General features: G+C 44.3%; 1 protein-coding gene across 3 annotated transcripts in view; it reads right to left on the bottom strand.

The window, feature by feature from the left end:
• The window catches only part of EML6 (EMAP like 6), a 169371-nt gene extending 153230 nt beyond the window's left edge, over positions 1–16141 (bottom strand). For 2 of the 3 annotated variants that reach the window (XM_053383652.1, XM_053383655.1), the window contains exons 1-2: positions 16024–16141; positions 11751–12641 (exon numbers count right to left, since the gene is read on the bottom strand). In XM_053383652.1, coding sequence (XP_053239627.1) covers positions 11751–11947 — 197 coding nt within the window. In that variant the 5' untranslated portion in view covers positions 11948–12641; positions 16024–16141. Of the gene's footprint in view, positions 1–11750; positions 12642–14379; positions 15776–16023 lie in introns of those variants that run through there. The other variant, XM_053383654.1, reaches the window with a different exon arrangement.

Here is a 16141-nt window from a genome sequence, read left to right as displayed (position 1 = left end):
CAAACTCTTCTTCTTCTTCTCCTTCTTCTCCTCCTCTCTCTCTCTCTCTCTCTCTCTCTCTCTCCCTGAGTGGGCTGCATTGCCAGCACAACTGCTGTTTGGTAGACCCTGGGAATGTTTCCAGGGACAGTGGGTCTGCTATTTTTCCTGACATTTTTGGATTTTCTGCTTGTTTCCCTCACCCCAGCTGGGTGAGTACTCTCTGCTAGCGTAACAGCAGTGTGTTTTTCCATCCGCCAGCATAAATACGAGCACAGGATTGTTCTGTCCATTGCCAAAGCTGAGTTGCAGCAAATGATTGTAACTGGAGGACAGTTGGTACCGTATTTTTCCGTATACAGTGGTACCTCGGGTTACATATGCTTCAGGTTACATACGCTTCAGGTTACACACTCCGCTAACCCAGAAATAGTGCTTCAGGTTAAGAACTTTGCTTCAGGATAAGAACAGATATCGGGCTCTGGCGGCGCGGCGGCAGCAGGAGGCCCCATTAGCTAAAGTGTTGCTTCAGGTTAAGAACAGTTTCAGGTTAAGAACAGGCCTCCGGAACGAATTAAATACTTAACCTGAGGTACCACTGTATAAGACTAGGTTTCCCTGCCTAAAAAATAATGTCAAAAATAGGGAGCATCTTATACATGGGGGCATCTTATAGATGGGAAAATACGGTATGTAATAAGAATGCCACTAATAAGGACACAGAAGGGAAGAGTACTAGAATTGCTATTTAATTTCGTGTATCTTTGGTTGTCAGTATCTCGCTGCAAAGAGGGCACTTAATTGTCCACCATGGACTTGATTTCCTGGCTCTGTTTGAAGCTTTTTCTGTGAAATAACATCTATGAACCCATCAAAGGATGACATTGCTTCAAGCATGGAGTTTCTTTCCCTCAATTGTGTCAAGAGAGCAAAACGCAGATATCCTCCAATATGGTTTCTGCCTGCTGAGATAAGCAGTGCAACAACTGAAATGAAGATCCACTCTACTCTTAACAACCCTAAACCCCAGCGTTCTTTGTGCATTAATACGTGTGTGTGTGTGTGTGTACACACACAGGTGGAACATATAAACCAACATCGGAACTGGCAGACTGACCCTATTCTGCGTTATTATTAAAGTTTTGCCCTGTTTTACATGGCTGCTCAGAAGAGATTAGCAAGCTTGCTGGGTAGTTTTAATATCCCTAAGACAAATAATTCCACAATAAAACAAGAGATAAGACCTTAATCCCACTGCCTTATCTTACAGTCAACCAAAGTTGCATCAAATAAAATACAGGTCTGAACTTGCAGTTGATCTCATCTAGAGCAACTATCAAATTTTACTCTGTTAAATAGGCAAGCAAATAAAACTTGAAAAACAAAACAGGGTTTATGGAATGGAATAGAGAATATGATTTATGGAATTATGGAATATTTTGTTTAGGAAGTTATTGTAATGTTTCTTAAAAGTCAGGTCAGCTATGCAGCTATTTTTTAAAAAATAAATAAAAACATTAGTAACTTGCATAAGGAAATAATACAAAGGCAACTTCCAGGTGTTTGTCCAATTAATGCGTCTTGCTCTATTTTGGCTCTTATCCATAGCTCTTTAGCGTTTTTGTTCGAGCAGAACTGCGATCACACCAACAGGGTGTGCATTCCTCCTTGTGTTACTTGATTTAACCTTAGTATCCATATGAACAGAAGCACAGATAGAGCAAGCAGAGGTCAGCAGCAGCCCAATGGAATAACGGCTGTGTGCATGTACTGTGTTGAGTTGGAAAAAAGGGGGAGAAGATGGAGAGCAACACCAGAACACAGGCATATCAAGGGAGAAGAGGGTCTTAAAATGTGTGAGGAAGCAGTTTATTGAAATGACCTGCTGTGACCCAATGCTGTTTGAAGAAAACTTAAGAGGGACTGCTTGTCAAAAGGACTGAATAAGCAGAGCTTTCACTGACTTGGGCTTCAGTCATTTGTTTCAATAAACTGTTCAGATGTGAAGGAAATAAGCAGCTATCCTATCTTTAAAAGACATCTGAAGGCAGCCCTGTTTAGGGAAGTTTTTAATATTTAATTCTGTATTGTTTTTAACACTTGATTGGGAACCGCCCAGAGTGGCTGGGGAGACTCAGCCAGATGGGCGGGGTATAAATAAATTATTTATTATTTATTATTTATTATTATTATTATTATTATTATTATTATTATTATTATTATTATTATTTTCTATTAGTTTATGGCGGTTACTCAGGCCATGAAGCAATGCGTACAGAAATGAGCCCCATGGAATTCGGCGGAATAACACGGGAATGGCCTACCGCGCTACTGTTTCTCAACACGGTATTGACATTTACAAAAAAGAGGGCCTGCAACAAGATGTTGCAGTGTGGCGCGCTCCTGTTCAGGGTTCCAGCCGGCCAGACCGTTCCCTTCATTACCCCCACCTCAGTCAGTCAGTATTCCATACCCACCGAGCATGCTCAGTCCTCGCTGACGTTTTTGGGTGAGTGGGGGATTCCAAGGATGTTTCGTTCTGCAAATCTTGGGAGTTCTGCCAAGCCTGCTCATACCTCCCTCTTGCATGTGGATGGTGCTGTTTTGGCTACATAAAGAATGTACGCTCACGGAGATGTGTTTGTGATTGGTGGGTGGGTGTATATAGGATTATTTCATCTAGTGGATCACAACAAACATAGAGGTAGAAGTTAGGCAGCCTTCATTGTGCGGACCAGTCATGTGCATGCAGAGGCGTTCTAATCCTATCAATGAAATGAACTCTGTCCATTGGCTAGGAGATAACATGGAAACTTCACAGAGACAGCAGATATGTCAAACAGCAAGCGGCAACTATCCTCATGCCCTGCTTAACGCTCCCTAAGTAGATCTGGAATATGCAGGAACATACAGGGCACTTCCAAATGAGCTGCTTATTCAACATTCATCCTGACTGGTTTGCAGGTGGATTTGACAACGTTGGCTATTTAACAAACATCCATTCTTATGTGCCTGTGTAGAGTTTAGAAGACATTGTGTTAAAGAAGCACTGTTCCAGTGCTTTCCCCTGTCGCTTCCCCTATAAGAGAGCCAGTGTGGTGTAGCGGTTAAGAGTGGTAGACTCGTAATCTGGGGAACCGGGTTCGCGTCTCTGCTCCTCCACATGCAGCTGCTGGGTGACCTTGGGCTAGTCACACTTCTTTGAAGTCTCTCAGCCCCACTCACCTCACAGAGTATTTGTTGTGGGGGAGGAAGGGAAAGGAGAATGTTAGCTGCTTTGAGACTCCTTCGGGTAGTGATAAAGCGGGATATCAAATCCAAACTCTTCTTCTTCTTCTATAAAAGTTGAATCTTTTGCATGAACTCCCAGTCCGTCTCTCAATACAGGACAACAACTTCATTGTTTAAAGAGGTGGAGGTTTGGCACAGGCAGGGCACCATCAGCATGCCTGCTGGGGTATACCTGTTAGGGGTCAATCCGGGGTGAAGGGGGCCTATGACACACAAGTAGGGACCCCATGTGGGGTCACCGCCTTGAGAAGTGCTATGGCCTTAGCCCCTGCTTGGGCATTTGGACAGAAGCGACTCCTTCCAGATCCTTTTAACGGGATACCCCTGAAGCCTGGGGGGGGGGGCAGGCAGAGGCTACAGCATCCCCTCCACCAAAGACTTCAGGCATGCCCAATGCCTAAACCATCACTTAAGCCAAAAATGAGGAGGTAGAAAGCTGAGCGGGTTTAAATATCCAAGAGGTGGACCAGAATGAAGCCTAGAGCCTCTGTCCAACCCACCTCTAGGGCAGAGCCAGGCTTGTGATTGGACGAATATGGGGCAGGCTATGATCCACTTCCCAGACTGGTGTGAGGCCCATTTGGCAGTCGTATCGGCCTGGGAAAACCCCCAAAACTGGTCTCCCGCTAGATCATGGTAGGGTGCTCAAGACACCGCCATGCAAAAGCGCTTAACCATTAAAGGAAAGCATACTGGGGAAAATGGATTTGTTGTGCAAGACGTCCCAACAAACTATAATTGTGTCACCAGAATTTACGGGTATGTGACTGAATGCTACCCAAAATCCAGCAATAGTCTGGAAGTGCCCACAGAAAGATGTACTTTCAAAAAGGGGGGGACGTGGGGAATTAAACTGACAGCGTATGACTTTTTAAACCTTTGCACATAAATGTTACAATAAGCTTAGAAAATTTGCCATTATGGACGCCGTAGAGAAACCATTACTATGGTGACCCCACATTTAAAGTATTATGACAAATTTACTTATTAAAAAAGGAATGCTAAGAACGCAGAGCTTTATCAGAAAGGCTTCAACTTACAAAAAGGTAAATGTCAATACCATGTTGAGGAATGGTAGCAAGTCAGGCTAATGCCATGTTATCTGGAAGTTCCACTGAATGTTGCTGGGCTTACTCTAAGTTCATTGCTCCATGGCCTTAGCTACCTTCTGCAGCAATTCAGCTGTCTTTTCCAACATGAAAAAGCTAATAGAAAACAGTTCCTTGAAACAAGCAACTGAAGCCCAAGAGCTCTGCTTATTCAGTCCTTTTGACAAGGCGTGTCTCTTACATTTACTTGAAACAACACTGTAGTAACAGGATCTGACTCACAGAGTCAGAATTTTCTTTAGTTCCAGGTATATTTTCATATATAACATTAGAAGCCTCTCTCATGCTTTCTGCGTCACTTATAAGTGCATAATAATATTTGGAAGACCAATAACTGTGTTCTGCAGCCAACAGCAGTTTTAATTATCAATTAGGAACCAAAATGTTATTTATGCCTCAGTTTCTTATTTATGCATTGTGAACAGACACTACTGTTGTCAGAAAGGTTGAAACAACTATGAAGTATTCCATGAACAATTTTTTAGAAAGTTGTAGGGCAAATAATAGTTTGAAGGTGACCTGGAAACTATAACTAATCCAGAATGCAGCAGCTAGACTGGTGACTGGGAGCGGCCGCCGAGACCACACAACACCAATCTTGAAAGACCTACACTGGCTCCCAGTACATTTCCGAGGACAATTCAAAGTGTTGGTGCTGACCTTGAAAGCCCTAAACGGCCTCAGTCCAGTATACCTGAAGGAGCGTTTCCACCCCCATCATTCAGCCTGGGCACTGAGGTCCAGCACCGAGGGCCTTCTGCCGGTTCCCTCATTGCGAGAAGCCAAGTTACAGGGAACCAGTCAAAGGGCCTTCTCGGTAGTGGTACCCACCCTGTGGAACGCCCTCCCACCAGATGTCAAAGAGAGCAACAACTACCAGACTTTTAGAAGACATCTGAAGGCAGCCCTGTTTAGGGAAGCTTTTAATGTTTAACCGACTATTGTATTTTAATATTCTGTTGGAAGCCACCCAGAGTGGTTGGGGAAACCCAGCCAGATGGGCGGGGTATAAATAAATAAATAAATAAATAAATAAATAATTCTAGATTGTACTTACAATGCCCAACTGGAAACCGGATAGCCAGATATCACTCACTAACTACCTAATATATATATTATTATGGGTGCCAATGCAGGCAGTACCAGATTTATGGTTCCATCAAACAGGGTGCCAAACAGACACTGTACCAAAAAGAATTATTGTGTGTGGAGGGGGGAAATATTGGGGGGAGGAACCCAAATTTTCTCCTCGCCCAGGGTGTCATATTACCAAACTCTGCCACTAATGGAGGTCTCCACCCACCCCACCCACAATGCAACAGAACCTTTAGGGATGCAATTTTTTAAAAAAGACTGCAGCAGGTGAGGGATGCTTAAACTCTCTACCTGTCCATTCCCTGTGTTTCCGCTGCTGCTCAGTATCCCTGCAGGTGCTATTCATACTTTTAAAAAGTGTGCAATTAATTGCAACACCAACTTTGGCCCACAGTCTCATGCCCATCCTAGCTTCGCCATCCTGTATCACCCCGCTGACCATGCTAAAAAGTGAAATCCCACCTGCCTGCATATCCTTGGGATGTTCTAAGCTAAGCTTGCTGCCGCTCTTCCTTTTTGCTGTCTTTTATTGTTGTTGTTATAATCATTTTCCAGTGCTTTGCGATTGTTCTTCTACCTCACCAAGTATTTGGACAGACAGCTGAGTTGTAATTTTTTAGAGCGGAATAAATATGGATTCATCAAGAACTTCCTAAACTTGCTATTCATACCTCCACTGTCAAAGAAAGTATGCTTCTGAATTCCAGTTGCTGGAAACCACAGGAAGGGAGAGTGATCTTGTGCTCAGGTCCTGTTTGTGGGCTTCCTGGACAGCTCACTTGGTTAGAGCATGGTGCTGATGATGCCAAGGTTGCAGGTTTGATCCCCGCATGGTACAGCTGCAGATTCCCGCATTGCAAGGGGGTTGGACTAGATGATCGTCAGGAATTCCTTTCAACTTTACAGTTCTACGATTGCCACAGGCATCTGGTCAGCCACTGTGAGAACAGGATGCTGGACTAGATGAGCCACTGGCCTGATCTAGCAAGCTATTCTTATGTTCTTATTATGGGAACAATCCAGAGTGAGCTGAGGCTCATGTACAACCCACTCCCCTCTCCCCCTCCTGTGTTCAAAAGCTTCCACTTTCCTTTTAAACGAACCGCAATCAAGCATTATGTTTGAACCCAGATAAACTGTGATTAGCTGAGTAAATCAGCTTCTAGGGTTCAGATGCCGTGGCGAAGGGGCTTGAAGAACTCAGAGAAGCTATGAACTACGCCGAGCAGGGCACACAAGATGAACAGGTCATAGTGGAGAGTTTTGACCAAACGTGATCCACCTGGAGGAGGAACCGGCAAGCCACTCCAGTATCCTTGCCAAGAAAACTCCATGGACAAAGACAACAGGCATATAAAAGTTATGACGCTGGAAGATGAGCCCCTCAGGTCGGAAGGTGTCCAACATGCTACTGGGGAAGAGCGGAGGGCAAGTACAAGTAGATCCAGAGCTGATGAAGCGGCTGGGCCAAAGCCGAAAGGACGCTCAGTTGCGGATATGCCTGGAAGCGAAAGGAAAGTCCAATGCTGTAAAGAAAAATATTGCATAGGAACCTGGAATGTAAGAACCATGAACCTGGGTAAGTTGGAGGTGGTCAAAAATGAGATGGCAAGAATAAATATTGACATCCTGGGCATCAGTGAACTAAAATGGACGGGAATGGGCGAATTCAGTTCGGATGACCATCACATCTACTACTGTGGGCAAGAAACCCGTAAAAGAAATGGAGTGGCCCTCATAGTCAACAAAAGAGTGGCGAAAGCTGTACTGGGATGCAATCTCAAAAATGATAGAATGATCTCGATACGAATCCAAGGCAGACCTTTTAACATCACAGTAATCCAAGTTTATGCACCAACCACTGGTGCTGAAGAAACTGAAATAGACCAATTCTATGAAGACTTACAAGACCTTATAGAAGTGACACCAAAGAAGGATGTTCTTCTCATTATAGGGGATTGGAATGCTAAAGTAGGGAATCAAGAGATAAAAGGAACAACTGGCAAGTTTGGCCTTGGAGATCAAAACGAAGCAGGGCAAAGGCTAATAGAGTTCTGTCAAGAGAACAAGCTGGTCATCACAAACACGCTTTTCCAACAACACAAGAGACGACTCTACACATGGACATCACCAGATGGGCAGTATCGAAATCAGATTGATTATATTCTCTGCAGCCAAAGATGGAGAAGCTCCATACAGTCAGCAAAAACAAGACCTGGAGCTGACTGTGGCTCAGATCATCAGCTTCTTATAGCAAAATTCAAGCTTAAACTGAAGAAAGTAGGAAAAACCACTGGGCCGGTAAGATACAATCTAAGTCAAATCCCTTATGAATACACAGTGGAAGTGACGAACAGGTTTAAGGATTTAGATTTGGTGGACAGAGTGCCTGAAGAACTATGGATGGAGGCTCGTAACATTGTACAGGAGGCAGCAACGAAAACCATCCCAATGAAAAGGAAATGCAAGAAAGCAAAGTGGCTGTCCAACGAGGCCTTACAAATAGCGGAGGAGAGAAGGCAAGCAAAATGCGAGGGAGATAGTGAAAGATACAGGAAATTGAATGCAGATTTCCAAAGAATAGCAAGGAGAGACAAGAAGGCCTTCTTAAACGAGCAATGCAAACAAATAGAGGAAAACAACAGAATAGGAAGAACCAGAGATCTGTTCAAGAAAATTGGAGATATGAAAGGAACATTTCGTACAAAGATTACCATAATAAAGGACAAAAGTGGTAAGGACCTAACAGAAGCAGAAGACATCAAGAAGAGGTGGCAAGAATACACAGAGGAATTATACCAGGAAGATATGGATGTCTCGTACACCCCAGGTAGTGTGGTTGCTGACCTTGAGCCAGACATCCTGGAAAGTGAAGTCAAATGGGCCTTAGAAAGCATTGCAAATAACAAGGCCAGTGGAAGTGATGGTATTCCAGCTGAACTATTTAAAATTTTAAAAGATGATGCTGTTAAGGTGCTACACTCAATATGCCAGCAAATTTGGAAAACTCAGCAGTGGCCAGAAGATTGGAGAAGATCAGTCTACATCCCAATCCCAAAGAAGGGCAGTGCCAAAGAATGCTCCAACTACCGCACAATTGCACTCATTTCACACGCTAGCAAGGTTATGCTTAAAATTCTACAAGGAAGGCTCAAACACTATGTGGATCGAGAACTCCCAGAAGTGCAAGCTGGATTTAGAAGAGGCAGAGGAACCAGAGACCAAATTGCAAACATGCGCTGGATTATGGAGAAAGCTAGAGAGTTCCAGAAAGACATCTACTTCTGCTTCATCGACTATGCAAAAGCCTTTGACTGTGTCGACCACAGCAAACTATGGCAAGTTCTTAAAGAAATGGGAGTGCCTGATCACCTCATCTGTCTCCTGAGAAATCTCTATGTGGGACAAGAAGCTACAGTTAGAACTGGATATGGAACAACTGATTGGTTCAAAATTGGGAAAGGCGTACGACAAGGCTGTATTTTGTCTCCCTGCTTATTTAATTTATACGCAGAATACATCATGCGAAAGGCTGGGCTGGATGAATCCCAAACTGGAATTAAGATTGCCGGAAGAAATATCAACAACCTCAGATATGCAGATGACACAACCTTGATGGCAGAAAGTGAGGAGGAATTAAAGAACCTTTTAATGAGGGTGAAAGAGGAGAGCGCAAAATATGGCCTGAGGCTCAACATCAAAAAAACGAAGATCATGGCCACTGGTCCCATCACCTCCTGGCAAATAGAAGGGGAAGAAATGGAGGCAGTGAGAGATTTTACTTTCTTGGGCTCCATGATCACTGCAGATGGTGACAGCAGCCACGAAATTAAAAGACGCCTGCTTCTTGGGAGAAGGGCAATGACAGGCCTAGACAGCATCTTGAGAAGTAGAGACGTCACCTTGCCAACAAAGGTCCGTATAGTTAAAGCCATGGTTTTCCCAGTAGTGATGTATGGAAGTGAGAGCTGGACCATAAAGAAGGCTGATCGCCGAAGAATTGATGCTTTTGAATTATGGTGCTGGAGAAGACTCTTGAGAGTCCCATGGACTGCAAGAAGATCAAACGCATCCATTCTTAATGAAATCAGCCCTGAGTGCTCACTGGAAGGACAGATCGTGAAGCTGAGGCTCCAGTACTTTGGCCACCTCATGAGAAGAGAAGACTCCCTGGAGAAGACACTGATGCTGGGAAAGATGGAGGGCACAAGGAGAAGGGGGCGACAGAGGATGAGATGGTTGGATAGTGTTCTCGAAGCCACAAACATGAGTCTGACCAAACTGCGGGAGGTAGTGGAGGACAGAGGTGCCTGGCGTGCTCTGGTCCATGGGGTCACGAAGAGTCGGACACGACTAAACGACTAAACAACAACAACAACAGGGTTCAGATGCAACAGCAAACCATGGCTCATTGAAATCAGAACCAAGACCTTCTGATTTTCACAAAGTTTCATCAGAGAATATATACCATTATTTGTTGTTGTGTCCAAACCAGGTCATTCTGTGAGCTTGACCCTCACTCTCACATTTTTTTTGTTGTTGTTGTTTAGTCGTTTAGTCGTGTCCGACTCTTCGTGACCCCATGGACCAGAGAACGCCAGGCACTCCTGTCCTCCACTGCCTCCCGCAGTTTGGTCAAACTCATGCTGGTAACCTCGAAAACACTATCCAACCATCTCGTCCTCTGTCGCCCCCTTCTCCTTGTGCCCTCCATCTTTCCCAACATCAGGGTCTTCTCCAGGGAGTCTTCTCATGAGGTGGCCAAAGTACTGGAGCCTCTCTCACATACCAGGCCTTAACTGAAAGTAAGTCTTACAGATTTCAGTGAGGCTTGCTTCCAAGTAAATATCCTTAAGAGTGGGTTACATGGAATGAACATGTATGGATCTGAGGGATTTATTTTCACAACAGCTATGATCTTCCAAGGGAGAAAGTGGGAAATACCACTTTTTTCTGGAAAAATCTAGAATCCAAAGCAGTGAAAAATCTAAAGCAGGTAAAATGATATTGCATAAACTATGCATATTATTGTCATGCTACAAAAAACATTCTGCAAATTAACACGCTTACATGGAAGAGCTGCAGATATGTCAGTCTAATGCAAATAATTAGAGGCACGATGATAAACCGGAAACAAAATGAAAATAGGAGCCGCATCTGGTAGATGGGAACTTGCATACACGATAAGTTAAAGGAGGCAGCTCCACAACTATATGAATGAATATCAAGGAGAATCCAGAACCGTAAATCAGATGCCAAACTAGTCAGATTCTACTAACATGAAAACATGCTGTCTTTTAAATAGAAAGTTTCTGAATGCACAGGAAAATTTGAATGAAATTAGGACGACCCAGATATAAAATCCAAGTCTTAATACACTTGGGAAGCACCGAGAGAATAGTAGAATGGGAGAGGGAAAATCCCAGCTGTTTTCCTGTATTACTTGTACAACTGTGTTTTGAAATAAATGGCAAAATAGCAGCAGCACAGATATGCCTGTTTCATGATATAAACTTGAAAGCTCCCTCGTATACACAGACAACTCTCAAAAGCAAACAAGTAGATTATCCTTCTGACATTCTGTGGCCGCACTGAGGCTTCAATCCAATGTCAATTTTCCTGGGAATAAGCACCACTGAACTGAATGGGGCATACTTCCGAGTAGACATCTACAGGAGGCACCGTGAGTCTCCTCAAAAAAACAACTGACACCACAATCCTAAACAAGCTGGAGCAAGTCTTAGGTGGAAGCAAGTGTTGCCGTACTTCCAATAAATGTATTGAGGAAGAGGACATAAGCTCTACCCAAGCACTGAAATATTGGGTTCAGGAACAAAACCGACTGGAGGAAGAAAAGATGTATTACAGATTTATGTATCAGTGCCCAGATGTTACTGAGGGAACAGCATCACCTATACCTGTTATCACTGTACAGGCATTAGTTTTCAAAAACCAAAATAATAATAATAATAATTGGACCAATGAGAAATAAAGTCTAGTTTTCCAGGAACATTGAATGACCTTCCCGATTCGGGGTGCAATTAAACTTAACCTCCACCAAGATCCTATGCCACACAAGAGGAAAAATACAGAGCAGATGAGATCCAGGTGAACACAGCAATTCACATACACATCTTTGGATACATTTGCTTTCCTAAATTGCAAGAGGCATGTTAAAAAAAGAAACCGTGAGAAGTTGTGGGCTGCTTTGCCAAACCTTCCCCCCTCCTCCCCTCCCTGCCCTCCCCCCCAGCCTGCCAGCCCACCGTTCCTTACCTGATAATGTCATCGTTGTGCCCCAGGAAAAATTTCTGGCTATGCTCTCTGGTGTTATAAACCACCCCGACTCCAGCCACGAAGTAAACCACTTCCTTGCCTGCCGTATAGTACAGGTTGTTGCGGCACTGATGACCCCTATACCCATATACCCACTCCAGACGCAGCTGGCATCTAGGAGCTGTCCGATCCGCCATGATAAGAGACGACCCCCCCCCCTTGAAACACACAGGGAAAAAAGCTGGTGGTGCTGCCCTCCACCCCTGCTGTTCCTTGCCAGTCCCCGGTTCCCTTCCTTTTACGAACGCTTCCAATTCCTGCTTGGCTGCCAAGTCTGGGGGCTGTACTTTGCAATGCTGATGGTTTTCAGGGGAAAATGCATCCGGGCAAAGTCGTGCTCTGCTGCTGCTGCTGCTTCAGCCGCCGCCGCTGCCGCTGCTGCTTTTGCTAGTGCCGAGCTGCCACCATAATCTTCTACTGCCAAAGATGAGCAGCTGCTGCTTTCTCCCTGTTTTGCAACCCAGGCAACTTGAGAGGAGGGGGGCACCTACACAGATGCAAATCAACGCTGTATGGAACTATTGCATGCCGATTCCACCCAAAGGAGCCTGTTCCAGGTGTCACAATCACCCAGGCGCAGGACGCCGGTGGTGTGCTATGCTTCTTCTGCCCAACGCATCTTCTTGCAAGGAGAAAGTCACTGCATTTTTTAAAATATAGTTTTTTAACGGTGTGGGAAAAAGGTGCAGCTGGCACAGGAATCCGCCCGTTCTTTTCAAATGCAAGCAACGAGCTTTAATTCACTGTGTGATGGCTCTGAACGTGCGACAAAGTGGTTTTCTCTGGATTTTCATCTTAATGCATTTGCAACTTTGCAAAGACAGGAAATTTCTGGGGGAGGGGGGAGGAAGGAAAGAAACCTTAATAAAAGCAAGCCATCCATACAAGTTGATCAATTTAATCACTCTACAGTATAATTTTTTAAAAAAAATGTGTCAGCACCACCTGTCCACCCCACCCCACCTCCAGAACTAAAGGGAAGCATGTAGATAGTGATGAAACCATTTTTTTGCATATAGAAAAGCAATGAAATGGTCCTCATTTATCAAATAAAGCATATTAGAATTCCCTAGGGTACATTTTGTAAAACAAAATAAAGCATTCCCCCCCCACTTCTCACTCTTTCTCATAACAAGAATATTTCCAGTGGGCAGGGGGGGGGCAACATGTATGCCAGTCTAGTGGTTTCTCATGATAACAAACTCGTCTCTACTACTAAATGCGAGGGGGGTGTTTCCAGAACATGCACACATGGCACACACAACCACTGCCCAATGGAGGTGAATTAATGAGACACTAGGAAGCAGTGACAAACATTGTGGAAATCAGGAGGGGAAGGGAGGAGGGGGAAGTGTTCCCACTAGCTAGTTACATAAATGATACCACACAGCCAGAGCACAACTGCTCAAAGCAGTTTCCACCCAATTTGTGCAGGGATCAGTAGCAACGGGTACCTTGAAGTCTGAGATACCATCAGGATGGAGGCAGAGAGTTGACATCAGTTGCTAAGAATTTGCAGCTTCACTCAGCTATGTGGTTAACTTAGAAGGGGTTATCCACCCTTTCAGAAGACATCTGAAGGCAGCCCTGTTTAGGGAAGCTTTTTATGTTTAATAGGTTATTGTATTTTAGTGTTCTATTGGAAGCCGCCCAGAGTGGCTGGTGAATTTATACCCATCTGGCTGGGTATAAATAAATTATTATTATTTTTATTATTAGCAGAGCAGCAACAGGAACTGAACGAGTTATCTTGCCCATCTCAAGTTTTTCCTTGCTGCCGTCTCCCTTGCCTCCTGTGCCTTTGGGATTCCACTGCAAAAAGGACCATGGTCCCTATTCAGCTCAGCTCCACTTCTTAACACTGAATGGGACCTTGAAGGTGACATCCAAACTTAGTCAGATATTCAGGTATACTCTAAATATGACCAACACTAGGTATCACCCTAACAGGTCGTTATTTTCACCATTTCCTCTGAGAAGGACTTAGTTGGATATCACCCTCATTTAATGATCCAAAGACTCTAGCCTTGCAGCCAGCCACTATCAGACCCAGGGCGAGAAACTATTTCTTCAATGCAAGATCCCTCTGCTCACACATCCCTATCAAGGTGGAGCAACCGCTAATTTCATTAATTGCAAGGTTGCCATGCAGGTGGTTTGAGACCTTTCCTCCGAAAAGAAGCTAGTAAACAAGGAAAGCAAGGGAATTAGAGAAGAGGTCCACAACTTCCCTGTTTTTGAGAACCATTTCTTCTACAGGTAGTTTAGAACAAGTTGATGAACCCTACGGCACAACTGAGGCCACAGAGATAAGCCCGATTAAAGGCACGGTGGCTATAGGCTAAATAAAAGCTGCATGCAGCTGAGGGGCTTGATTTTAAGCAGTAAGAGCAAAATATTACAAAGACTACTTTCCCTGTGTGAGAGAGAGCTTACAAACCACACGGAATGAAGTGGCAGCTGCGCAAAAACAAACACAATTTGTATGTGCTCAGATTTCCCCCTGCTGCAATTATATCAGAATCTACAGAGCAGTCACCTTGACAATCAGAATGTATTCTGGACCTACCGTATCTTACTCTGTAAAAGCACCCCATACGCCAAGGGTGACATATCAAGCAGGGCTTACTATTTGACTGCTTCACAAATTCTACTTGCTTCCCTTCCTTCCACACTTATTTTCAGGATTTTTATTATTATTTTAAGTTTCATTGACAAAATAAGAGAATTACAACTACAGAACTCTGGCCAAGTCTTCCACATGGGGTGGAACTGTGCAACAAGGGCAGTCTGTGAACGATGCAAGATACTTCTCAGCAAGCACGACCAAAGGATCGAAATCATCCAAAACAGATGCACGATCTACCTCTGGTTACTCAACGGTGCGCTCTAGCCATGCTCAATAGAACTATTCCTTTCTCCTCTGCATTTTCTGCTGATTTTTACTCTACGAAAGCATCAACTACGTAGCAATGCTTAGTACTTTACCGCTTCACAAGTTCTACTGGTTAAGCAACGGTATTTAAAATAGACCCAGAAACAAAATTTCTATCCTCCCTCAGGATCTCAGGGTAGTATGTGCAGTTAATCTTTTTCTCTTTCCTCTCACCGGTAGGCTGTCATTGCCTGTAACTGAGCAAAGAGGTAAATGGCAGCTTCATGGGGTTAGTTAAGCCCCAATTTATTTCATTGGGCCCACCCTAAGCAAGACCAAGTCGGCACCTAACCCATAATCAAGCAAACAACATATCCAGAACACCTAATCAGCCAGTGTCCTTGGAAGACCCTACTTCCCAGTATTAAGAAACAGACCTTGGGTGGGAGAAGGACTTCTATTCCCTTCAAGGCGCAATTCTATAAACTGAGACCATGTCCCCTCTCCCCCCACAAAAAAGGTTTCAATCCTGCATGCTCTTATCTGGAAAAATGCCCCACTGAACTCAGTAAGGGCTTAGTGCTCAATTGGCAGAGCATCTCAGGGTCGTGGGTTCGAGCCCCGAGTTGGGCAAAAAGATTCCTACATCGCGGGGGGTTGGGGTTGGACTAGATGACCCTTGTGGTCCCTTCCAGCTCTACAATGCCATGATTCAAAGCAGAGGCAGTGCCTCAATTAACAAGGCTGCCTTTCCTGGAAAGGTGCTGCAAGCCATGCCTCCTTCCTGCTTCCTCTCTGCCAAACGCCATGCCCTTCAACAGCGCGACGGTAATTATTAGTATTATTAATAACGGCCATTTTTCTAGGGGGAGAAGAGGGCAAAGCAAAACACTTCGGGCTAAGTCTCCTCATAACATAGATGTCAACTATTCCCTTTTCTTGTGAGGAACCCTATTCGGAATAAGGGAATTTCCCTTTTAAAAAGGGAAACGTTGACAGCTATGCCTCATAAATAGATATACAGAGGGGAGCGACTGCACATTTTGCCTCCTCAAACGCTAGAAACTTCGTTTAAGGGAAGCTGAGAATCCAGGATTCTTAGAATAATGTGCGCGATAAGATGTGATGAATTGCAGGGAGGAAGGGAAGTCAAGACTCGGCAGAGTCAAAGGGAACATATGGTAATAGTAAGGATTGTTAGAAAAAGAATATCTAAAGAAAATAATAAAAATTTAAAAGAAGAGAATCCAGGATTCTTATCACGAATAACACTAATAATACTAATCACGACGACGCCCCCTCCCCCCCCCGTCACAAGACAGTGATTTTGACTGTCACCTGTCAAGAGCAGAAGGGACGCCTATGAGACTGGAGCCCAGGAGAAGAGGAGGAGGAGGAGGAGAGCAGGAGACCGCACGACAAGGCGAATGGACCTTCGTCGCCCTCCTCCTCCTCC

The sequence above is a fragment of the Podarcis raffonei genome, chromosome 3, assembly GCF_027172205.1.
Source record: "Podarcis raffonei isolate rPodRaf1 chromosome 3, rPodRaf1.pri, whole genome shotgun sequence".
Classification (NCBI taxonomy): Eukaryota; Metazoa; Chordata; class Lepidosauria; order Squamata; family Lacertidae; genus Podarcis; species Podarcis raffonei.
Note: the sequence above shows the minus strand (reverse complement) of the source record. Positions and strands in the feature narration are given on the sequence as shown.